Source organism: Micropterus salmoides, unplaced genomic scaffold (genome assembly GCF_014851395.1).
Source record: "Micropterus salmoides isolate LMB-PRFRI ecotype aquatic unplaced genomic scaffold, ASM1485139v1 Ms_hic_scaffold_4, whole genome shotgun sequence".
NCBI classification, from domain to species: Eukaryota; Metazoa; Chordata; class Actinopteri; order Centrarchiformes; family Centrarchidae; genus Micropterus; species Micropterus salmoides.
This window is the reverse complement of record NW_024043372.1, coordinates 24,991,347-25,016,472: the sequence shown is the minus strand read 5'-3', so window position 1 is coordinate 25,016,472 and position 25,126 is coordinate 24,991,347. Positions and strand designations below refer to the sequence as shown.

The window sequence follows — 25,126 nt, the reverse complement described above, 5'->3', positions numbered from 1 at the left end:
TTCCTGAAAAAGTGTTGCATGTCAAGGCACAGGTCAGAAGTTCAGGGGCCAATGGCAGCTCCAGATGGTACCTTTTCACTTTTGGAAAAAGATTCCGTCAAGAGACACTGCGAGTTCAAACATGAGATATATGGACTGGGAAATGTATTTTTGAGTTTGGGCAATGTGAAGGGGCAACATATTTGACCTGTCATGGATACGTGACCATAACCAATGACAAGTCACACTGAAAGTCAAAAGGGATAAACACAGTAGATAGTTCTGATGAAATGCTTTTAGGTAAAAACTCTCTGAGCTGTGACCTACTTCTAAATCCTTCTTATGAAACTGTGCTCGTCTACTCTTCCCATTACATTGAGTTGGGCATTGCTTGCCATTTTGTAATATAATGAACACCTTGGTCCAAGCTAGCTTTCATATTGCCTCCTCTTTTCTCCCCTTGTCCCTTTTTTCCACTCTGTCTGCCAACACCAAAATCCAAATGACCGGAACGTGGTGTACAGTAGGATCGGGTGTCGAGCGACTGAATGCAGTCGGTGCTGCAGTCTTCTGTGGCTGAGATTGTCACGGTGTCGTCTTCCCTTTGGTCAGAGATGTTGCCAACATTAACGCCATGTGTGACAAAACAACACAGACTCAGTGAAAAGGAGATGAAAGACTGCTTTTGGTCACTTTTCATCACATCGTTGATATGTCACAAACTGCAGCACAGTGAGTGCTGCGTTAAATACAACCTAAATGTTGTTTCCTGCACTGCACTAACTGACCGGGAAACATTTTCTAGACTCTAATTAAAAGGATAGGTCTGATGATATTTTCTATTTTTCTGTCTACAAATGTGACGAGTAAATGAGCGGGTAAAGATTTAGCCTTTATAATTATTCTGTATCAGGCTCTGTGAGGGTATGCTTAGGCACAGTGCTTTGAGCTAAATGCTGATGTCAGCATGCTAACATGCTCACAATGATGATACTAACATGATATTTAGCAGGTAATGTTTATCATGTTTACGATCTTAATTCAGCATGTTAGCATGCTAACATTTGCTAATTAGCAATATACACAAAGTGAAAGAGAAAGAACATATTTGAAAACTGAAACCAAACTGATGACTGTGCTAAATATCAGGGGATTAATCCTAATGACCAAAGTCATTAGGATTAATCTTCTGGGAACCATGAATGCTTGTACAAAAGTTTGTGACAATTAACAAGCCACAGTGTTGCACTGGGTGACATGTTCCTTCATCAAGATGAACATGGGCACTGCCATTGTAAATTCACAGTTGAAAATAGTCCCCAGTAGTTTACTCCTGATTGAGTAACAGAAACTACAGATCCTGGCTGTTTTAGTAAATCGTTTACAAAATTAACGTATACAGTAGTGTCCTATTTTTAAAGATTTACATCTTTAATTAGAACAGGCTTGAGCAGGGAGTAGTCATTGAGAGATGCACTAATGCATTGTTGATTTTTTTCTTTTCATGTCGCTAAACGGGTGGCAATGGCGCAATGGATAAGACAAACGCTTTTAGTGTGAGAGACCCGGGTTCAATTCCCACTGGGACCATTGTGACACTTAACCCCTTGTTGCTCCAGAGGTGTGCAACCTCTGATATGTATAGCAATTGTAAGTTGCTTTGGACAAATAACTAAATAAATGTGAAGGACAATCGCCACAATTTTTGTAAACCGATGCTTCCAAAGACAGATACAAAATATATTCTGTCTCTTGGAATTATTAATGAAATTAAACTCAAATGTATGGAGAAACTTGAATATTGATCTTCCCCAGTTGAAACCAGGGAAAACTACAGATATATTTGTAGAGATAGTATAGAAACTATTATCTGACAAAGGCAACATGAATTACATACAGGAGACTCTATATCACTCCATCTCCATTTCCTAACATTTAAAGCAAGATGTAAGGTTTAGTGTTTTAGTGTTGGCAATTTGGCACCCCAACAGTTTCAGAGTGTAATTCACCATTGTCATAAATAAGGACAGCTGTACACCTGCATTTGTTATTATTATGTTACTTATGATTAAAAAAAACTAGGCATGTCGACAACTTTTCTAACACAGCCTAACATCAAGTAAGCGCAACAACTCAAGACAGCAATATTACCTACTAGTCCAACAGCAAGAAAGCTAGCGCTGAGCGTCTGACCAGCATTTTTTTTTAGCTCTTTTATCTCAAGCCAACAAGCAAAAGCCAGTCTGTTATTTACTCTTGTCCGGTCTCTGGCTCGTTTCCTCAGACAACATCTTCTTCAGTGTCTTTGCTGCCTCTGCCATGATATTCATACTGAGAATATCAAGCTAGCTTCTTCATTTCGCTAATGTTAGCTTGCTGAAGAGTCATTCTGGCTATCGCCTGGGATTTCAATGCTACATAGTGCAAAACCAGGCTCTCCGGGCCTGGAGGGAGAGTAGTCATTCTCCCTATTACAAGTCAGTGTATCATGAAAATGATTTTGAAGCTGTTTTTTGAAGGTACAATTTCTACATAATCCATCCATCCATCTATCTATCGTCAACCGCTTATCCTGCGTACAGGGTCGCGGGGGGCTGGAGCCAATCCCAGCCGACATCAGGCGAAAGGCGGAGTACACCCTGGACAGGTTACTTTAAACAATGGCAACCAATGATATTTTCAAAAAGATTTAATATCAAATATTCTCTTTTAATACTCCTGCACCATTTTACAAAAGCCCTGGCAGTAATTTCATAGTCCACACACACACATGGCCCAAAGAAAACACATAGAGTAGGATAAATAAGTATTCTTCAAACTGTTTGAACACTGTTTGTGCTCTTAGCTGCTCATCTTCTTGTCACATTTCACTGTGATTTCTTCAGAAGTCCATTTTGAGATGAAAATAAAAAATAAATCCAACATATAGAAAAACTGCTCAATTCAGAAGAATGTGGAAGACGGTAGGAGGGTTTTTCATGAAGACAGAGTGAATTTGGATTTTCAAGCACTGTTGGGTAAATAATCATAGAAAGGGTAAACTGTATCTAATCGGGGATACAAAAAGATTTAACTTAATTAAGTCTCTAAGCTGGACGGTGTCACTGTAGATATGAATTTCACTGCCTCAAAAACATGTGAACAGTTCTTGTAGATCTTAAACCACCTGTCATCACTTGATGTCCTTCCAGTTCAACAGTGCGTGTTCAAGTATTGTATCCTCTTTGTCAAACTGTACTGACAATTGCATCCTTCAGGCACTTCGTATCAAAAGCTGGCACAGACCTGAAGTTATATTCATCAGTCGAGGATGAAATGAGTTGTGACGATGACATTGGAATTGATTATTTCACTTCTGTCATAAATGGGGCTCACTGTGTGTGATATTTGGAATGAAATTCACTTAGTGTCACTTATTATAGTTCTAGGACTAAGGTTTTATAAAAGGCACTTTGCATTTTCATTCAGCAAGTCCATTTTTGTTCTTAAAAGGCCAAAAAATTTGTTATTACATGGACATGCAGAACACTGGAACGCTGCCAGCATCAGCCTTTATGAGGTGTTGCAAAATGGCAGCACAAGAGTTATGGCAGAACATTTTGTTAAGCTTAAGGCAATAAGGTTTGTAACTGGTAGTATCAAAATAAGAGTAAACTTTGGTCCGAGACCTTTCACAGGAGCACGATTAGGACTAAAACTATCTTCAAAAGAGAAATGAGTAAACATTTCTCTTTTGAGTAGGACTCCACAGTCCTTCAAAGAAACAGGAGGTGTGGTTCTGCCTGCCTTTTCAAATTTAACAGTCTACTACCTCAGCACCTTAGTGGGATCAAAAATCAACTTTAAAAACATGCTTTTTCAAAGATTAGTGTGTTTAGTTTTTTTAAAGAAAATTACGAGTATGTATCACTGCATTGCATCTCACCAAGGATCCATGTCTTACTAGTTGCGTAGCAAGACAACATTCACACATTTAGCACAGCAATGAAGTCATTTTGCAAATGCACACAAAATATATATAAACTGTGTCCTGAACTGTTAATACCATTTCAGCTCTGTCTGTGACAGTTTCACTGAACTAATATCAGTCTTTCTGCAGTACTCACAAAGGTACCATATTCAAACTTGATTTTAGAAAAATAATGGTCTCTTGAACAATGTCAGACATTTGTCAGCACAGTCAGTGTGAAAGAAGGATGTTAACCAGTAGAGTCCAAGGATAAAACCTCACATTGGGTTCTTTTAGTCTGTCATTTTTGTCTTTACAAATAACGTGTTTGTTTTCATGTTTTTTCAGAACGGCAGAGTATCCAAAAAGATTTTCTCCACTATAGGTGGAGGGGGCACCAAATCCTCCAGTTTCAGGTAGAAGATGCGCTGTAGGCCTTGTGTGCAGAGAGTCCTCAGTTCAGGGAGTTTGCCCAGAAGACGGGAAAGATAGTTGGGCTGGGTCTGGCTTGATTCTGATCCATTTCCGCTCATGTGTTCCCTTAAAGAAGTGATGAGATGATTCTGAAAGTCCTCTACCCGTTTGGGCTCTTTGAGGCCATGGCGATCTAGATGCAAAAGGTGTTCTCATGAGAAACACAGTCCTAAATATAAACATTAAATTCAAATGCAGTCAGATCCACTGTAATGAAAAGTAAACAGAAGCTCTCACCAGTGATGATAACTAGCGCTGAGAGGCAAGCGAACAAGGAAATATCTAAGTTCATGCGGTGAAGGTTCTGGGAGAAATCCATGATGGAGTCAATCCAGTCACCAAAACTGCGAACGCACTGCAGTCGGTGGAGGACCACACCGTTACAGAAGATCAACTTGTTCTTCTCAGGATTTGATCTGCACAGTTTCAAACCAACAGTACAATCAGTACATTGAAAGGTGCACATTCTTCACTCAGAGTAAAATATTAGTTAATGTGGATAAAAAAATAAATAAAAAAAACCTGTATGCAAGTCGCAGAATGAAGAGCTCAACAAAGGAAGATTCGAGGAGCAGCTCCTGGTCCTCTGTGCAGAAATCTGTGAACCCTGGGATGGTTTCAGCCCAGTTTCTTATCACATCCAAAGTACTGGTCAGCAGGTCATAAAACTGCTGGATATCGCCGGCATCCTCCTTTTCTTTCAGGTTGTCCACTGTTTCCTGGTACTGAGGAGGAAGAGAAGGGAAAGGTCACTGCTACTGAAAAGACCTGCAAATACCATCAGTGAGCTGTTGACACACTGCAAGTCTTGAGATTTACCTTGGAGTAGTCAAGCTTTTCAAGGGTTGGGTTTGAGTCCAAATGAGCTCTGACAAGAGAGGCTATTATGTTGACACTGGGGGTCGTGGATGAAGCCTCAGCCACAGTCTTGGGTTTGGATGGCAGGCGACCTCGGCGACCTTTGAGGCTGTCTGTTCGAACAACTAAGAAATGGGCAGAAAAGAGGAGAGGAACACTTAAAGCAAACGTTAGTGACACTACCGTCGCTGCATCTCACAATTTAAAAAACAACTATCAGTATCAGTTTCAGTTTCCTTTTTCCTGCAGCTGGCACTATAAGGCTCTGGTTTCATATGTCTGTCATTCCTAGCTTTGGTTTCACAAGACTGTCATTACAAACCCCAGTTTCAAGCGGTCATTCTTTAGTCACCGAAAGCTTTAAGAGAGTCTGACATTGCATTACCTTCTTTGACCATTCCCACTGCAAGACATTTCTGGAAACGGCAGAACTGGCAGCGGTTCCTCCTCCTCTTGTCCACTGGACAGTCTTTATTGGCGAGGCACACATACTTTGCATTTTTCTGTACAGTTCTCTATAAAACAACGGAAATAATTACATTACAATAGGTTTATAATGCTGAACACATATGACAATGTGAATGACAGAAACTGACCAACAAATCTGCACAATATCCTGTGTTAGATTAGCATCCGGGATTTCTGTATTATTGTACAAAAAGCGTCACCTGTTTTGCACCTGCATTAGTATTGGGGCTCTCACAAAAACACAAAACTACATAACTCAGTAGTTAGCATCAAACAATACTGGATTTTTTTTAAACTGATATAGATTTTTCAGAGAACACAATTATAATACTTTTTTACACAAACACATAATATGAGGAAACACTTTTGATAAGGATATCTTCAATTTGTCTTCTGAGCAAGATATGTACTTAGCGGCACACAGTGCAGTTAAACCTGTCAGTGCTTTCTGGTGGACAAACTTTATGATGTTACTGTACTATTATTACTATTTCTACTACTACATCTCAAACCTTTCTTTGGCGTTTCAATACTTCAGTTACCTACTGGCCAACATGTATGCATCTGCAATCTGCAATAAGATATTATCAACCGATATGTTTCCCCAGTCTCAGTAGAATAAACCTCCTGTCCAGCTATTCACCTTGAAGAAACCTTTGCAGCCCTCACAGGTGCGGACTCCATAGTGCTGACAGGATGCATTGTCACCACAAACTGCACAGCGGCCCTCACTGGATCCTGGGTTGTGGGTTTTAGGAGACGTCATGGCTCCCTCCAGCATCCTGGGGCTTTCCAGTGGTACGTGTTCCAGGGACATGGGGGGACAATGAATAGGAGAGACATGCTGCTGAGGAGACAGGAAGAAAGGGTCTTCGTGGCCTGGCAGAGCGTCCTGATGCTGCCCAAGGGGAGACAGCTGCCCTGGTGCCGGGCTGAAGGTGAAAAAGGAGAGCTGCTGGGCCATGGCGGCCTTATCAGCCACAGAGGACTGGGGGGCTGAGGGGTAGGGACTGAAAGGGGAATCCCAGACAGGTGCAGACTGGGACTGAAAGCCCGGCGTTGCAGGAGAAGTAGCGGCATAAACTGGGCTGCCATAGTAGTCAGAGCCACATGACGACAGTGTTTCATCAAGGCAGCTGAGCGCAAAGGATCCTGGGTAACAGCCATACACCTGGAGATCATCCAGCTTGAAGGCTTGGCTCTGCATCTGAGGGCAGGAGCTTTCAGCTACCGCATCGTGGCTGAATGAAACTGTAGAGGCAGGAGGAGAGGTGGTAATCTTGCAGGAATAAGCATCAAACTCCCCCATGTAGCCATTTCCCACCAAGGTGTTGATGCTGGGCAACGAAGACGTAGACAGCTGGTCCTTTTGGCCACTTATGTCCATCATCAGTTTGGCACTGAGGTCAGCGTTCAAGAACTCAGAGCTGAAGTAGGTGTCATGGGGCAGGGATGCATACTGGGTTTGTACACAGGGCATCTCTAGGACAGAGGACAGCAAATATTACTGCTGATGAAAGTAAACCCCAAAGTTTGTCCATCCATAAATATACTAAATATGTGTCATTAAAATTTAACAAATGTTTTAATAATTCAAAAAAAAGTTTCTTTTACTTTTTATGCTTACTTTTCCCATTCAAATCAAGTTAAATCCCTGGGGATAACTAGGACTGATAGGGAGTTGTTTGTTTAAACATGTATATGGTATGCTTGCAATGAAGTTCATGCATCCCAGTAAATTAGATATTGCTTAAATGATCTAGGTCAGCATTTTTTTTACCACCCACTTTAACCATTTCAACAGTAGACTACTCCAAAACCTTGAACACGCACGGTCTCATTTCCCCTACAAGCTATGTCTCTAGCTTCAGGGCCAATCAAGACTTTTAAGAAAATGTAGAGGGTGGTCCAGTGGAGCAATCAGATATTGTCAGATATTGAGTTACTGGCTGTTAATGCTCTAAAAAACCCTTTCAGTGGAGGGCAACCCTCTCATAGGGACTGTACCAGGGAGTGTTGCAGATTGTATGTCAGGGTGGGCTGAAAGCCAGCTGAAATGGGAAGGTGGTAAAGCCTGTTTGTGTGTGTGTCTGTGTGCGTGGGGGGGGAATGGGCGTGTATCCAGAAGTGCGAACTTCCTCATTCAATTTTCAGTACAAAAATTAAGAACACCTGAGCACACTTTGAAAACGGTTCAAACTTCAACCAAATTGTCATATTATTTTCCTGAAACTTACAATAAAGCTCAACACGTGGGGAGACCACACTGCTCAAGTGTCCAACCTGTGTTTTATGTCCTACAGATACACATTACATCTTCTATTAAAGCAACTGTAATAGAGCCACACATAAAACATGCAACATATAAAATCATGAGGGTCGTTTAGTTGGAAATGTGGACCAGGCAGTTGATAAAAGATTTTGCAGTGCTGTTGTATTAGACTACATTAGTTTTAGTTAGGTAGGCTATACCAAACAAACTTGCTACAAACTTATAGCTCTGATTGATATACCAGAGAGAGGTTGAGGCACATATGAAATCTTTAAACATTAAGGTTGAATTGTTGTAACAGTCCAATCGGTTTTGTCCCATGAGCTTAAATTATTATGAAAATTATAATTAAGCATAAAGGCAAGCACATACATCACACATCAGCATTAATGTGGCCCCCTGAATAAATAAAAATCAACATAATGCAAACAGTGCTCTTTCACTTACCCGGTTCATGTAAATATCCAGATTTTGTAGCTTTTCATTTATTCCAAACGAGTGAAACTGATGAATGTCACCTCCGCCAGCTGCTGTCACACACTCATTCAAACACATTCACACACACACACTGGGTCAGACCAACGCAGGAGGCACCATACACTCCTGCTTTATTTTGGCTGCGTCGACAAAAAGGCGGGTCGATGCCCAAAAAAGGCGAACGGGGCGGTGGAACGTTCCGGGTCGGGAGCCAATCAGCGCCCGGTTCGACACAGACGTTCTTCCGTGTGACGCACGGACGGGATTCCATTGACGCAAGAGCCGGGGGAGCGTGCGTTCTAAATATAAACCAACAACGACAAAGGCGCTCACGTGGGGATATTACAGGAGAAAAAATGCTAAAAATAGCCGTAGTTTGGAGGTGCAGACGATTTGCGACTGGAAATGTAGATATTACAGACGGTTACAACGGGGAGGTGTGTTATCATCTGACAGACCAGGAAACACCTGTGTGTTTTTTTCATAAAATATGTTTTTTGTTTTCACAGAACAGCTAAAAACTCCCCTACCCTTCTCAACTAAACTCGTAGAGGAAAATGTAAATACTTGATTAGTGATGAGACCCAAAAGTGTTCAATAGTAGCCTACAGTTTAAATTTATGAAATAAAAACATTATATTTATATTTTTATTTTGCCTCAAACTCTGTTATAGCAGACAGATGAAATAAAATTATGAATGTCAATGAGATCAATAAAAATTCATCATGGTATGATTAAGTTTGTTTTATTAAGTTTTTTAATGTTTTATCATTTTTTTGATATTAAACACTTTGGATCTTCACATTAATTAAGCTTATATTTTTACATTTGACTAAACAATCGTGTTTCAAGGTCCATTAAATCAAATCAAATCAAGTTTATTGTCACATATACAATCATACACTGTACAACTTCTAGTAAAATTAGTTCTGTGTGTGAGGATACTCTACAACTTCATTTGAATCATTTTTTACCTATAAAATTCATTTCTGGGCTAATGCCCCAATCTTAGAGATGTTTACTGATCCAGTTTACACTGGCCTCAATTATACAAGGTATAATTTTTTGAATGGTTATTAATGAACACTTCAACATAAATTTATAATTTAAGCACTGAGAACAACTTCTGACCCACAAAATATGATTGTAACAACAGTTTACACTTTGAGATGTGAAATCACAAACCATTTCACTTTGTAATGTCATCATCAGGCAATTTGCACTTTGGATGTCACGGCCACAGCTGCAGGTGTCCATTTGTTAGCATCAATTTAAGCATCACCCAATACCCCTTATGTCATAACCTTCTCCACAACAACCAGAAAAACCAACACACACTAACACTTGATCCCTCTCTGGGGACCTTTGGGTGTGATCTAATTTATTTTTTTACGCAAGAAGAAAGTGAGAAGGATCAAGGGTTGGAAGAAGTTGAGATTATTTACGAAGAGGGAATGTGACCGCACAGGCCATCCTGGAGTTAATGAAGTTAATTACAGAGGTTAGAGTAAAGTATGGATATAAAATAACAAACTTGACTGGACGTATTATCTCTGTCTCTGTCAATCAGGCATGAAAGGACACACACACGGTGGCGTGGAACACACACACACACACACACACATATCTATACATAGACAAAAGAACGTGCACATACTATAACAACATTGCACGTGTGAATTGAGCGCTCCTGCTCTGGTATCATTAAGAATCAAACATGTTGTGCTGACTGTAGCTTCGGGAATGCTTTACTAAACATTGTTAATACGTTTATGGTAAAATGTAGACTACCAACTTGAGATATTAACACCGTTTTTTTAATTTGTGTATTTTTAAAGTAACAAACAGCAGTTTTTTTGGTGCGTCTAGTTAAACTGTTGCCAGACTGTCAACATTAGACAAGTTTAATTCGCTTTACCTCAGTGTGCAGAAATGATAAAATGTCTTGGCATAAAACCACACATAGCAGCTGGTGATGTTGCAGTGGTACCAAGTACTCAAGTACTTTGAGACTTGAACTTTGCTTTAGTATTTACATTTCATTCTGCTTAATACTTCTACTCCACTACATTTCTGAGGCATATATTATACTTTATACTCCAGTACATTTCTTTGACAGCTTTAGTCACAGCTACTTGTCTGATTTATATTATTTATACAAAATCTAATCAACAAATACATAATGGTTTATTATTGTAGATTAAACTACCAAGCAGTATATTTAATAAATAGAATATCAGCCCCACCTTTACCAGCTGGAACATTAAAATGATGCTTACACAATAATGCATCAATAATCCTATAATATAAAATGTATATTCTGAAAGGGTCCAGTATGCGTCACTTGTGCTGTTGTTTAGATGATATTAGGCCATTTATGACCACAAGGATCTTGTTTAATCTTGTTTCGTGTATATTCTTGAAACAAGTCAGTTTGTATATAAAATTGGTTTATATAGAGTTTGTTACTATATTATGTTAGCACTGGCAATTATTTCTTGTGAAAAAAGAAGGCTTTTCTGACTTCACAACAGACAACTTGACTTAAAACGAGAATTCAGTGACTTTACAGACACATTTCGACAGACATGTCCCATGTGCCTTTAAAATAATTACCCAAACAAAGATAAAAATCTCACATCCAGACAAAGCAAGTGACATTTACCAGAATGAATTCAGTCTTGTTTGTCGGCACCGGATAACCCTTTTATACTCAAAACAAGTCCAACTAGATTTCACTTCCAAATATAAGATCATTTCACTTATTATTTTAGCTTAGCATTTTGATTTTCAATTGCCATGTATATTTGTTTAATCTTTCATTTCCACCAACTCTCCTCTCTGCTCTTTCCTCCATCATCCCCAACCCTCAGTCAGTCCTCATGTCTGATACTTTCTTCCTTGAGAGTGCAAACACACAAACAAAAACTGAACCAAACCTCTGTTGTTGTCTCATTCAATTTGAACAAGAGCTTCATATTCAGCTGCAACAAACACTTAAGATCTCCACATTTACTTAAAAGGTCAGACAATATATTACAAAGAGAAAAAAAATAAAGTCTTAAATCCAAATAATCCCTTTGTAAACAAAAACTTTAAGTGGTGCAACAAATTGTCTGCAATTCCTTTATCTGCTCGTTCAGCTTTATAAACCTCCCTCAAACTGAGTATACAATACTGCAAGACACACATGCAAGTGACAGCTACACAATGTGACATTATGGCAAGATATTAAATTACTTTACAAGCATGTTACATGACAACAAGTACACTGATAATCCAACACATGACTGACTTACAATATATTTATATTATATTTTGCAGGATTTGCATAAGCAGTGATATTTCATTAGATTTCCCTGTGTTTCTGTGTATTCTGTGGCTGTTTTTAAGAAGCCAATGGGAGAATCACATACTCTGCAAAGTTACAGGATGACAAAACAGAAGAAACTAACATTACTCTTGTCGAACTATGAAATGTGTTGGTTTTTAATACTTAACATGGTAAATTTGGCAGAGCTATAAAAAAAACCACACACACTGACATAAACACATTACATTATATTTCAGTTGGATGAAGACCGACAGTGAAAAGACAGGTAGGATGTTGTTGTTGAACAAGATGAGCTGCTGTGAGGGTCTGAAGGCTGAACAAAGCCAGTTCATCACCAGCTACATTAGGAAGTACAGGTAAAACTCAACAAGACACAGTTTGATTAACCACAAAAAAAGCTATCACAACATAAAATAAACAAATATGTTCTATCCCTATACACAACGTGCTTTGCTTGTTTATTTACAAAAACAAAAATAAGAATCCATTACATTTAAGTTGGCACACAACAGCAGCGATCAGATTGAGTATAGTGACTGCTAACACTGAGGTCTGTCAGTGTGGTCTCTGCCTAAATGCTGAAATAATTTGAAATGACAACAGGGATTAAGTGCAAAAGACAAACAATAATGCTTATAATAAAAACACACACAGTTGTACACTCGCCGATGGACAAACTCCTTTGAATTCTCATCCTGCATCATTTTCACGATGATTCAGGGGGGTGTTGCGACCCTCGGCAGACTGGAGGATGCAGTGGAAACGTTAATCTACTTGAGGTGAAAGAAGCCGGATGGTTTTGTTGGTGCAGCCATCAGCATGTTAGCTTGGTTCTTGTGAGTTATGTGGATCTATCATAAATATTAAAAAAATAAAAATAAATAAAAAAACACAATTTTGGTGAACATCTTTTTAATTATTTGTGAAAAAAATGCATCATTCCAAATAGCCTGGTAAAACAAATATTCTGTCATCTTCAATTAAATCAAGATTGTTCCCTATTGTTGTTCACTGGTATATGTCTCCAAAAATATACTTAGACACCTCCTGTGTAGTTCAGCTCTCTGTGGCACAGTACGAATATCCACCCTAAGCACTGACTTTAAATTATGTCAAAAGCATGATCAGTGAGTATGATAGGGTGCAAGGGCTCTAAACACTCAGTTGCCAGTTTATTAGGTACATCTGATTAAAACTAACACAATATAATACAAAATTGTAATAAATACTACCTTCATGAGGTTATAATGTTCAGTTTTTGGTGAAAATGTTTAAGAGAGGTGTTGATTCAACTGTGTGGTCATTTTGGAGGCTGCAGTTTGTATGATGTAATACTGAAAGGTGTTTTTAATACATTGCCTGTCCCTTTTAAATCAATCACTTATCATTGAGGGCAAATATTAGAAATACCTGTGCTGGGTGCTTTTTTGTTTGTGAACATGTGTTTTTCTGATTTCAGATTTCCCCTTCTGTAATTTTTAACATTACAGCGCTATGAATTATGGGTAACTGGGGGATGGACGGATACTCGGTTGGTTGTTTGCTATTGATCACAAAGCTGGTGGACCAATCCTCAAGCTTCCCCTGACCACATTAGCAAGACCAACGGGAACGTTGTTGCTCTTATCTGTGCTGTGGTAGTAACGTGTCTCTGCCACAGTAATCAAAATAAATCTATGAATAAACGTAACTACTTTGCACACTACAACGCTGTCACCTCTGGCTTTAATTAATCTAAAATGTGATGTCTAACTCTTGACTCCTGTCACTGAATTACACTGACTAATAACACTTACAGTACATGGAGGCTGCATCCAGGGCTCCCCATCGATTTGCATTGGCAGGGCTTTGATTGTCCTGCACACAGGGAGGACAGGAAGTGAGGTTTAATTATACTGTACTCTTTATTCGGTATGTGAGAATTATCTCAAATGTGTCTGTTTACGCCAGACTGCACAGAGGAGGACGTTAGAGTATAATGCTATCAAAAACAGCCATAAACAACCTTGTTTATCTTATTATGTTCAATTCTAGTAAAGACTGTTTTGATTCCACTCTGTGGTTATTTTTGAGCCTGCAGTATGTGGTGTTGTCATATTCAGTTGTCTTATATTGTCAGGTGTTGTTATTGTCATTGCCCTGTAGGTAAAAGTACACAACCTGATGGAAATTTGGGAAGTCTGTGCCAGTCTGTGCCCGGCACTCTTCAGCCCAGTGTAGATCTGTCCCATCTCTATGGCTCCTTCCAGCCCCACCACCTCCAAACGCTTATCACTCATATCTGCGGAGTAACCACACACACACACACACACACAGAGATCAAGTTCAAAGTGTTTGCCATCTGCACGCAAGAGCGAAGGCAGGGCTTATTGACAAGATTTGGACCCTAAAGATGAGGTGATTTAGGAGAGTACAGAAAAGAATCGTCCAACCAGACAAGTCTCACCTTGTGAGATTGTTTTAAGAAGTTCAGGGTCAGTTATAACTTCACTGTGCTCCATCTCTGGCACACTATCAGGCTTCTTGGAATCGCCCCAGAGGTTGGAGCCTCCGTGCATGCTGGGTATGTTGAGGACAGCTATGCCTTCCAGAGACATGCTGCTCAGGTCCAGAGATCTCCCACAGCACTGTTGTAGGCAAAGCAACATGTGGTTTTGTATTTATGCAACTGAACAGACGCAAGACTTGATGAGCAATTATGTGAATTACAAATGATTACTTTTGGCACAACAGCTCACCTCAATCATGAGACACTCCTTCAGCTTCTTGCAGGAGGCAGAGATGGTCTCAGAAGTGGCAAACTCAAAATACCAAAGTTTGTTCTTCATTCTTAAAATAACCGAAAACAGCAAGGACTTTATTGATTAAAAAAAATCTTCATTAGAAAGCACACTTTGTTCACCGAGTTAGTGGGAGGTGATGGCGCATAGATAAGATGCTTGCCTTTGTTGTGGGAGACCTGGGTTCAATTCCCACTGTGAGACATCCACCATTGTGTCCCTGAGCAAGACACTTAACCCCTAGGAGCTCCAGAGGTGTGCGACCTCTGACATGTATAGCAATTGTAAGTCGCTTTGGATAAAAGCGTCAGCTAAATGAATAAATGTAATGTAATCCTAACCTGCTGTTGAACCTCTGGGGGTGTTTCTCTCTCATGGAGTGGAAACGATGAGCGATAGAGGCATCCTGCTCACATGGACACAAATCAATCAAAAGTCATATTTAGTCATATTTTAGGCAGTGTATTCATGTTTCTATGTACGTCAACAGGAAAAAGATTTTTTGCATTTTTTTCTTGTTAAAGAAATGACTCAGTAATCATGTGTGATGTAATTTCTTTCTGGTGAAGCAGTGACTCACCACACCAATAGAGAAGTAGTTGTTGATGATCTCGTAGGGCACGGGGTCTCCTGCCTCTTGGGGGTCATCTGGTATCACCTGGATGCTCCAGCGGTCCATCACAATCAAATCACTGGCTTCGATCTCTTTCAAGATCTCTCTCAAGTCTGTCCCCTCGTAGCCTTTCGTGTGATGGCAGAAGGAGCAGAAGAAGTGCACAACATAAGGCGTAATGTCAGCGTCAATATCTCTGTGACGGTTTAGAGTTAATTTGTCGATGGTTTTACCTCCTCCCCAGCGCAGACAACGAGCCAGGTCGTTCCCGGTGCCCAGAGGAAGGACACATACTGGAGGATGCACCTGGAGGTCTGCTTTGTCTGAAACCACAGGTTCAGTATTTAACCTTAAGAGACAATTATCCTAATAACCTGTCTGAAATCCAAAAGGACCGTCAGTACCTATAGCATCTAGGAGCCACCCGACGGTGCCGTCTCCCCCACACACCAAGATCCTGTAGTTCTGCAGATTGCGGAAGAAGTGCAGTCTGAGGACAGAAACACAACATTAATGTGAAGATACTAACGAAGTGTGCAGTCCAACTGTGAGTGTCATAGTGGTGAAAGTGTACTGTACCCTGGTGCAGGACCTCCATTGGACAGGTTGTAAACTTGACGTGGGTTCAGCAGGTACTGAAACTTCCTGAGCACTCTGTGGAAATTATACAATGAGTAGATTACTTTAACACTAGGGGTAAAAGAAACGTACATAAACATATCAAGACTTTAAGCTGTGTACCGTTCACCCTGCTTTCCTCCACTTTTCGGGTTCACAAACACCAGCAGAGGGTGGGTGTCTGGAACTGGAACAATCTGAAGAAAAATACAGGACAGATTGAAATCCGATGGATTATGTAACTCATCTGAAAAACACACACATAATATGTAAGGACACATGGTGTGAGTCAGGATAGTGTGCAGTTTATATACATATATATACATAAAGCAAATCTCATATATACAATAACTTTGAGGCAGCATCACTCAAGAGAAAGATTTGGTTTGTACACCAAAGACCCAGGTTAGAGTCCTGTCTTCCACTAAAAGGTTTGCTTTCTTTAACATTCAAACATTATGATGATAAAGTTTAATTGCCACTGCAGATATTTTGATTTTAGGAATATTCGTTAATTATTTAACTAAAAATGTTGGCAGTAAATATTAAAAAATTGACTTAAATGTACATACAAAAGGAATCCAAGCTAATCAGTCCTAGCTACAAACAGAAAGTATATACAGTATATCCATAGTGGATTATGCTGCAGGATCTCTGCAGGTTTTGCTACTTTTCCTCAGCCATTAAACCAACATTAATTTTAAGCTCCTGACAGCTGCGGTTCTTTATGAAGGAACAAACCAACAGCTATGTTTCTAGCTTATAGGAGGTGAGTGTCTGGTACTTTAAACTCAAATACAGGATTTGCGGGCTTGTCCCTGCAAAAGCAGACATAACCATGGCAGATGTATTTGTCTTTATCCAACACACTGAACTGAACCGAACAGACTACAAAGACACTGGCACAGTCCTTTTAAACATGAAAATCTTCAAAAATAAATAACATGACAAATCACTAAAACTGGAGATTCTCCCAAACGCAGTGATATGCAGATGGTAGTTTGAGTAGACAACTAGAAAGAGACCTCACAGAGAAAACACATGGGTGTACAGTTGGAAAAGGAATAAGAAGAGTGTAGGAAGATTTGATAACAGCAGACCTGCAGGATGTGGCCATCAGGGGTGACATTTAACAAGCTGGTGTCCTCCTCCTGCCGGAAGCAAATTCAAACAGACAATTAACTAACAATAAACTAAAAACTGCTTACTGCTTACCCCCATTTATGGTATTGGATTTTTTTTGGGGGGGGGGGGGGTAAGCTTCTCATTTTACCTTTGAGATGGTGTATATGGCCCATGGAGGCAGTATATGATCTCTCAGTGGCCCGCAATCACAGGACGATGAGCCAGAGAAAACACACTCATCATGACGCTTAAAACACAAAGAGACAAGACTCGGTGAACTTAGACAAAAGAGATCCTCTCTAATTCATTCCTTAATGTCCACTGAGGCAGTCCTCACCATCTCCTGGCACCAAACACAACGCCTCCCAACTAAGGTTTTGATCTTCTTGTGGCAGACCTGACACTTGGTGGAGTTACAGTCAGCTCTGATCCAGTCGTGAGCCGCTACCTGAGGCACAGACAGAGGAGAAGAAAACCAGAGGTTGAAAAACAAGGTGTAATTCACTACTATTAGTTATCTTGTTTTTATTCAAATAAATGTTTTCTTCCTGGTTTGTTTCTAACTACCCAGAGTTTGTTTTCATACATTCTTCTACCCGTAATGTCTAGACAAGTCTTAAGATGCTATCCAGCTTCAGCTCAAGGAACACTGTTCATGTTCACTACAGTGGCGCAAAACAACAGGCCAGCCCTAAAGAACTGCAGGAAAAATTATGAGATAGTTGACTTTAAAAGAATCAGCACAGAACACACCCTCCCTAGAGCAGCTGTGGGAGCTATAGATGGCTTCAGATTTATGACTTTTTGGATAACCGCTGACATGCAGACATGCATCACCAGATCAAATATCCCTAAAGCACACTGGCACCTCGAACCTCCAAAAGCAGCTGAGGAAATCTGGCCAGTTCACTATTGTGTTGCATTACAGATAGCGTGAATCAGTGATGTGTGGCTGTGACACTACACAGGAAAAAAACAGTGAACAGATCATAGTCCATGCTTGTGCAAAATCAGGACGTTTAACAGATGTACAGAGCAGGCAGCTGTAATCCACACTTAAAAAAACTCGATGGGTTGCGCTTATTTACGACTAATGCATGTTCCCTGTTGTTGGTGTGTTTAATGTTGCTGCCATTTGGCTTTTGGTCAGTAAAAAGAGAACTCATACATTAACATGACAAATCTGAGCCTTCAGTTCATTCTAGACATTGAAAACAGCAGTTTGACTCAAAAGTCCACTCCCTGGCATTTTCCATAGATTTTGTATAAATGTGACAAAAAGACATTAAAGCATATGTCTGCTCATATTCTACATTTTTCTTATTGACAGCAAATCTCACGAAAAGACCAAAACCAACATGAATTAATCATTAACAGCTATTTTCTGTATATCAGCAGCCTGATGACTCATTCCTCGATGCCACAGAGATCCATTGTTGTCCAAAAACTATTAAAAACACATCTTTGAGCCACACTGTTGCACTGGGTGACATGTTCCTTTGTTACGATGAACACAGGCACTGTAGTTTATTTTGGAGTCAACCGTCCTCTTGCCGGATATACTAACTAGAGCAGCAAATATGTATTAATCCACAGCTGAAAATAGTCCCCAACGAGTGCCCTATTTACTCCTTTTTGAGTGATGTTGGCCAAAAACTACTGTGCCCAACTGTTTTAGGATATCACTGAGCCTTTTTAAAAATAAAACTATATATTTGTGACTAGTTTTTGCGATATTTTCATTAGGAACATGAGCTTGGGACCGGCAGAGAAGGGAAGTCGGAAAGTACTGAGAGATGGACTACTGCGTTGTTGGTTTTGGTTGGTTGGTTTTCAGGGGATTTAAAATACAGAATATCATCAGTCTTATTCTTTAACTTAAAACACCTGTATAAGCAGAAATAAAACCAAACAAACAGTAAGGAACTGCAAAGGAAGTGGGGTTGTTGTGCTCCTTACATTAATCTCCTTTTTTGATTTGACAAAGGTACGAGCACAGGGTTCGGGATTCTTGTTGGCACACTGACTGTGGACGGTGTACTTGCAACCTGAAGTAGAAAAACAACTATTACAGGCGTGTTCAAGACAAAGTGTTCTGCACTAAAACATTTATAATTCCATAGCAAAATATATGTATAGTTACTCATATGAAACTGCAGTGACACTGATAAATTAAATACTGTTCAGGTGAACTAGAAAAGGTGTGACTCCTCCACCTCATTGGTACTGTGTGAGGTGCGTGGCTGCCCCCTGATGGTGGCTGTGAGCTCTTACAGGTGCAGCAGAGTCCCTGTTTCCCGAGGCCAAGCAGCATGCTCTGACACACACTGCAGTAGGTCGGTTTATTAAAGTGCTTCATCCTCCAAATGTGCTGCCCGTCCCTCTCGGTCATCTGCGGATGAGGTGAAGACAAAAAGATCTCAAAAAGGACTAAATGAAAGACAAAAAAAGAGCAAAAAAATGTGTGCTGTGTCCTTCACATACCATTTAAAGTTGGTTTATTACTAGAAAATTAACAAAACAGATGATGTTGAATATACAAGTGTTGTATGTGGAGTCAGATGTTCCTTTAATGTTGTTATTTTTACCTTCAGTCCAAGCAGAACAAGCAAAGGGACGTTGTTCATGCCTCCCTTCACCCATTCCTCCAGAGTGACAGTCCCACTGTCATCCACATCGATCGCTGTCATCATGTCTTTGAGGACCTGTCCAATTACAAAAACATCTGCTCGTTATTTATTAACTATCTCCTGTGCTGTAAACGTGCTTTTACATCTCTCAGCTGCTGTCTGACAAGTATTTCATGACAGAATTAAAAATCACAGAAGCTTAAAAATGAAAAAAGTAATTGAAAAAGAGACTCATACTGGTCTGAGTTCAGTCACGTCCCAACCCAGGTAATCAGCAGCTCGCATCATCTGTGTGATTATGCGATCCACCTCCTGGTGGAGAAACAGCAGGGTTTACATTCACAGGGTCTAACCACAAACATCTAAATCAATGCGCAAAATATAGCCACTCAGTAGATCTCATAGAAGGGAAAATCCTGTAAGATACTGAAAAACATCATTCAAATTGTGAGGACCTTTTCTGAAACTATCTGCCGATTAAAAGGTGAAGCACAGCTGGTATACTTATTTAATCATTACTTGTTTGTTTTTGTGATATAAGATTGGTTTAAGAACTGTTTCTATTTTATTACCTTTGTATAAGAAGAATAAGAACTTTTAATTTTGCAAATGGCCTGGTTTATGATTATTGGACTGTAAAGACTTAAATAAGGCTTTTCAAATATGCAGCGGAGCAGCATTAGGCTTTATTTGTAGTTTAGACAAATGTGTGGGGGCGTTGCTCATACTGGCTGTAGTACCAGCCAGATATGGATGGTGGCTTTTTCTGTGCTACGCCTTCACCTTTCAACAATTCAACTCACAAATAAAGATTACAGAACAGATAGAGATCTACCTTTTTCTTTTTTACAACTCCCAATAATTTGACATTCAGGAGGTCTCCTGTGTTTGTTAAGGGGTCCAAGATCATCTGACACCCCTCATATTTTACGCACTGATCTTAATTTTCTGTACAAATGAATAAAATATTCTGAACAAAGCCATGTGACAAAACAAATAAATGTGCACATGTCTACAGTTGTAAGTGAATACAAAAATACCCCAAATATTTTGTTAATTTAAACATACATCATAATCACAGAGCAGTTAGAGAAACTTGTCAGTGATTCTGAGTAACTCACAGAGCTGTCCAGGAGTCCGTTGACATCTTTATCGTAAAGTTTGAAAGTAACTAGAAACAAAACAAAGTCAGTCAGTGATCCAGAACTTTCTCTTCCACTAAACTTTCTCCCACTTTCCAAAATCATCAGTCTTAACCATTCATCAGTGGTGGCTGTACATTAAATGCAGTTGCACTACAGTAAACATGAAACCAACATTCGAGCTTTTCCCGGGGCTGTCCTTCCTCCAGCACTGAGAAGTAACAGGACACGTCACGAAGAAAGACCCCACCTGAAAATAAAGACTTGTAAAAAACCTTATGACCAAACTGGGAACCTTTAACGCATTACAGAGATCTAAAACAGCATGATTTTCTATTTTAATTACGAATGAACACATAGAACTGCAAAATAAAAGCAAATATTCAATCATAGGTTGGTTATTGGAACAGGGGCACTAATCTCCAAAGCTAAGCCTACAGCCTCGTTCCTATGACGCAGCACTCGAAGAATAATTTACCTCCTTTGGGCAGAGGGCTCTTTGAAGAGCCATTCTGCTCTACATGTTGAAAATAGCGAAAAAGACGTTGGCAGAAGTCTGCAGGGAAGTCATCCACTTCTAGGTAGGTCTTGAGAAAGAGTGAGAAGCCCACTGCATCGACGCACTGTGCAAAGAAATTAAACTCATAGTCAGGAGACTCAGGGTCACAACAATAATGAGTTAGTGTAACATTTACATTTACTGTTATCCTTTTTTTTTTTACCAGGACTGGTCTTTCCTAATAATTTCCTAGGGAAAAAAACTATTTAATTTGTAACTAATTACAGGAAAAAACAATGTTGATTCATTTCAAATTCCAAATAATGGCTAGCATAACTGAAAGTGTAAAAATGGGAGATTTAGCTACAGTCTTAAAATTCAACATACATGTAAAGTTGTAAAGTTTCCAATAATAAATGGCTTAATAAATGAATATAAATGTGGGTTTAACGAAGATTTTCTTTTGAGGAAATTCAAATTTTCTCCAAAATTAACAACTAATTAAATCATTCTTTTCATGAACTTTCTACAAAATGGATTAGAAGAAATGGGAACTCATCAGCAAATTAGCAAATGTATCATTGTCCAGAAAACTCACCTCTCCAAAGCTGTGCTGGGCCAGCCGACCCCCAGGGTGAAACTCCTTGATCACATCTTTCACCCTCAAACTGCTGTCTGCGAAGAGGGCATTGGACAGGTCACAGAGTGAGTGAATTAACAAAAGAACATTTTTCTCATATGAATCTGTGTTGTCTCTCTTAGTAACCAGTTTAGTTGTTTGTCTATTTGCCATTTGTCCCACACATTAACTACATGGCTCCTGAGTGCTAAATCAGAAAACAAATGTGAGCTCATCACTAACTGTAGACATGGACATACTGTGTGTATCCTACATTATATCTGGGCCCTGCTGTCAGAGGCAACACACAGTGATGTTTTTCTCAGGTCCAGAGAGGAGCTTGTGCAATTATCCATTCATCCATTATCCAAAAGGGCAAATATCTCCACCCCCTCCCCATCCCCGACACTAAAAGCCTACACACTCATTTCATTTCTTTCAAAGCCTCTGACTGTACGGAAGAATATTTTTAGCCTCACACCCCTTTTTGTTTCCTGTCAACAGGTCTATCAAATTCTGTATCACCTCTAAACCTGCCACAAAAGCAGGCACTTACACTTTGGAGTTTTTGTTTGTGACTTTGTGTTGATGCTGAATGATCCTCCACTGCACTGCGTTTTTTGTGTTGATGGCGAGTGAATATGAGGAACTTCCTCAGTCATTTATTTTACGATGCTGATGTCCGGTGCTTAGTGACTACTGCTTTCACTGTTTGTGAAAAGTGATTGATCTCCCAAAGGAGAGATTCTCAAGTTTGAAAGTAACTGGAAACACATTAAAGTAAGTCACTGACCCATTAGGTGTGAGAAAGGTTTGCACACTCATATTAGTCAGAATGCACTTTTAAATCTAATCTTTCAGTTTCTGTGGTAAATAGCACACAGGTGTGAAATGTGCAGATGTTTCAGCAGTTTAATCACATAGAATAACATTAAAATAGTATTCTGACTGATTTAAGTGTGTGAGCTTTTCTTGTTCTTTTCAAATATTTTTCTCTTTACCATGACAAGTAAAAAGACCAAACCACTGTGTTCACTTTCTTACAATTTCCAAATCAGATCTTTTTACTTTAGTAAAAGTAGCACAAAACAGTGTAAAGATACCATTACAAGTAAATTTCATGCATTCAAAATCAGAGAGTCAAAAGTAAAATACCGCTATATGTATTTAACTATCATTACTGACACATTAATGTGTAAGTCAACGATGCAGTTGTTCTTTCTGAAATTTATTTTAATTAGATGGTGGTTTAATCTGTAACAATGTGTCACATTTATAAGCTGATTATATGTTTTGTATTTAAAATCTTAATCAGCTAAGTAACTGGTAACTGTCAGATAAATTTAGTGCAGTAAAAGTACAATATTTCCCTCTGAAATGTAGTGGAGTAGAAGTATAAAGGAGCTTTAAATGGAAAAACTTCAGAGAAGTGCTTCAAAACTGTTCTTAAGCACAGTACTTGAGTTAATGTACTTTGTTTCATTTCACCACTGCAAATCATTATTCCTTCTATACACATATTCAGCTGTAAGTGGATATAAAGGTATCTGTGCAATGTAATAAATATTTCAGCGCCACTGATCTATTGATTTCCCAAAAAGGAGACTCTCTTTTGGCCTCACTCCACAGCAAGGAGAACCTGAGCATCAGAAAAAAAACTCTCCAGCTAGTCTCTTTGTGTTTTACATGCCAGTAATAGTGATAACTGTTGAAATGATGTTGAGTGAGGAGGTGAAACCTACATTCCATGTAATGCTGCAGCTGGATAAAATCCACAGGAGTCAGAGACCCTTCTGCATCGTCAGAGGAGGCCATGCGATCAACTGAATGAGCAAAGAGAAAACAATGACAGGTCTGGGGCGTTGTTCTGAGAAATCCCAAGAATCACTGGTGGAAATTAGATGTACCACATTCAGTGTGTTTAGGAAATGTTTATCTTGTAGATATCAATTCACACGTTTAGAAACAATTAATTGGATAAATGGTTTAAAACAAGATCTGACCAGATGAGGAGTCTGCACACAGGGAGCTCTAAGTAATAACATTACAGAGTTTCACCCTCCAATGACAGACAATTAACTGTCAATGGAAAATAAAAATAAAATAAATTTCACTTAAAATTTCAGACTGCCAAAACTTCTGTTAGGAATTGGCACTTAATTGAACTCTGAGCAGTCTGTACTGATATTGCTAGTGCAGCTTTATTCTTTGCATAAGTTTCCCATCACACACCAAAAAAAGCATTGTAATATCCCATCAGCTTAATCAGCAACGTATTGTACAACCAGCTAAGCAAATCAGAAGTCATCACTGACGATGCGCATTTAAAAGGGGCATCAAACATGTTTATAATCTGACGCCAGGGTGTCTGACAGGCGCGCCTTTTCATTTATTCTGCTCTGTAAGAGCCACACAGGTGAGAGGACTGAACTCTCCTTACCTTTCTCCCTCCTCACACTTCTGAAGAAGTAAATACAAACTGTCCCAAACACGGAGCTCCACAACACGGAGTCCTGGTACGTTAGTTGACGGCAGCTGGTGCTTGTGGGTAAATGTCTGCCTCGGTATTAGCGGATATAAGGGATTAAGAATGGGCGGAGGAGGAGCTTTTAGCAACATAATTACAGTTAGTGGCGCCGCCTCGCGCGTGTACGCACAGACACACAAACGCGAATAGGCACGCGCACTTGTTTGATTTATTGTACCGTCCCATCAAGTCAACACATTCCCTAAATACTGCGGCTTTAAGCATGAAAATCAGAATAAGGTTCAGGCTCTCTGGTTCCCAACGTCAACAGAGTGAATGAGCATATAAATTAATAAAATATAACACGTCGGCTCTGAAAACTCACATGCATGAACTGTGGTCTTTGCAGAAAAGCATATGGACTGGGCCTTAAAATTCAAAATAAACGGTGGGATTTTGCCATTTGCCATTATGTAATTTCGCAGTTTAGGAGAAACAGTGAGTTGTTTACTTCAGCTGTTATTTGAGGACATGGCTGAGGCTTAGAGAAGGACTGTACAATCTGACTGTGAGCTCATTTTGTTTCAATGAAGGCTGAGGTCCATAACCCCAGTCAAAACATGTAAATAAGACATGCAGAGGCAGAGTAATGCACTGGAGATAAAATCCTCCAAACTGAAACTGAAGGACCTGTTGGCAGTTCAAAGGTTTCCCAGTGAGTCAGTGACACTGTAGGTAGCCTACCTGTCATTAAATAAGCAGAAAGGCAAGAGAGTGGATGATGTGTTGAACTTTAAAAGCAAGGGGGAAACACATAACAT

The 25,126-nt window shown here is 39.6% G+C and overlaps 2 protein-coding genes across 2 annotated transcripts; both read right to left on the bottom strand.

The window, feature by feature from the left end:
* Positions 1-1,777: 1,777 nt before the first annotated feature.
* LOC119886035 (probable nuclear hormone receptor HR38) lies at positions 1,778-8,584 on the bottom strand. Its single transcript, XM_038696503.1, has 7 exons — positions 8,448-8,584; positions 6,372-7,210; positions 5,646-5,775; positions 5,222-5,385; positions 4,925-5,127; positions 4,640-4,818; positions 1,778-4,535 (listed from the first exon to the last, which is right to left on the bottom strand). Exons 2-7 carry the CDS (start codon positions 7,206-7,208, stop codon positions 4,273-4,275), a joined length of 1,776 nt encoding a protein of 591 aa, XP_038552431.1. The 5' UTR covers positions 7,209-7,210; positions 8,448-8,584; the 3' UTR covers positions 1,778-4,272.
* A 2,836-nt stretch (positions 8,585-11,420) lies between these two features.
* On the bottom strand, positions 11,421-24,699 carry dgkab (diacylglycerol kinase, alpha b). Its single transcript, XM_038696499.1, has 24 exons — positions 24,279-24,699; positions 23,581-23,661; positions 21,818-21,894; positions 21,199-21,343; positions 20,896-20,970; positions 20,700-20,749; positions 19,816-19,890; positions 19,537-19,653; positions 19,223-19,340; positions 18,908-18,996; positions 17,286-17,396; positions 17,097-17,195; positions 16,924-16,974; positions 15,947-16,020; positions 15,785-15,859; positions 15,610-15,695; positions 15,439-15,528; positions 15,173-15,333; positions 14,934-14,998; positions 14,551-14,641; positions 14,259-14,439; positions 13,973-14,093; positions 13,609-13,669; positions 11,421-12,663 (listed from the first exon to the last, which is right to left on the bottom strand). The coding sequence occupies exons 2-24, from the start codon at positions 23,651-23,653 to the stop codon at positions 12,583-12,585; spliced, it is 2,166 nt and encodes a 721-aa protein (XP_038552427.1). The 5' UTR covers positions 23,654-23,661; positions 24,279-24,699; the 3' UTR covers positions 11,421-12,582.
* Between the last annotated feature and the right edge of the window lie 427 nt (positions 24,700-25,126).

Bases quoted from the DNA above. Each gene is read 5' to 3' on its own strand.
- LOC119886035 (XM_038696503.1), bottom strand. From the start codon at position 7,208: ATGCCCTGTGTACAAACCCAGTATGCATCCCTGCCCCATGACACCTAC. The intron at 5,776-6,371 runs GTGAATAGCTGG...GTTGTTTTATAG, and splicing joins GCTGCAAAGGTTTCTTCAAG to AGAACTGTACAGAAAAATGC. The intron at 5,128-5,221 runs GTAAATCTCAAG...CTTCCTCCTCAG, and splicing joins AAAAGCTTGACTACTCCAAG to TACCAGGAAACAGTGGACAA.
- dgkab (XM_038696499.1), bottom strand. From the start codon at position 23,653: ATGGCCTCCTCTGACGATGCAGAAGGGTCTCTGACTCCTGTGGATTTT. The intron at 19,654-19,815 runs GTATGAGTCTCT...GTAATTGGACAG, and splicing joins ACGTGACTGAACTCAGACCA to GTCCTCAAAGACATGATGAC. The intron at 18,997-19,222 runs GTAAGAGCTCAC...TTTCTACTTCAG, and splicing joins ACAGGGACTCTGCTGCACCT to GTTGCAAGTACACCGTCCAC.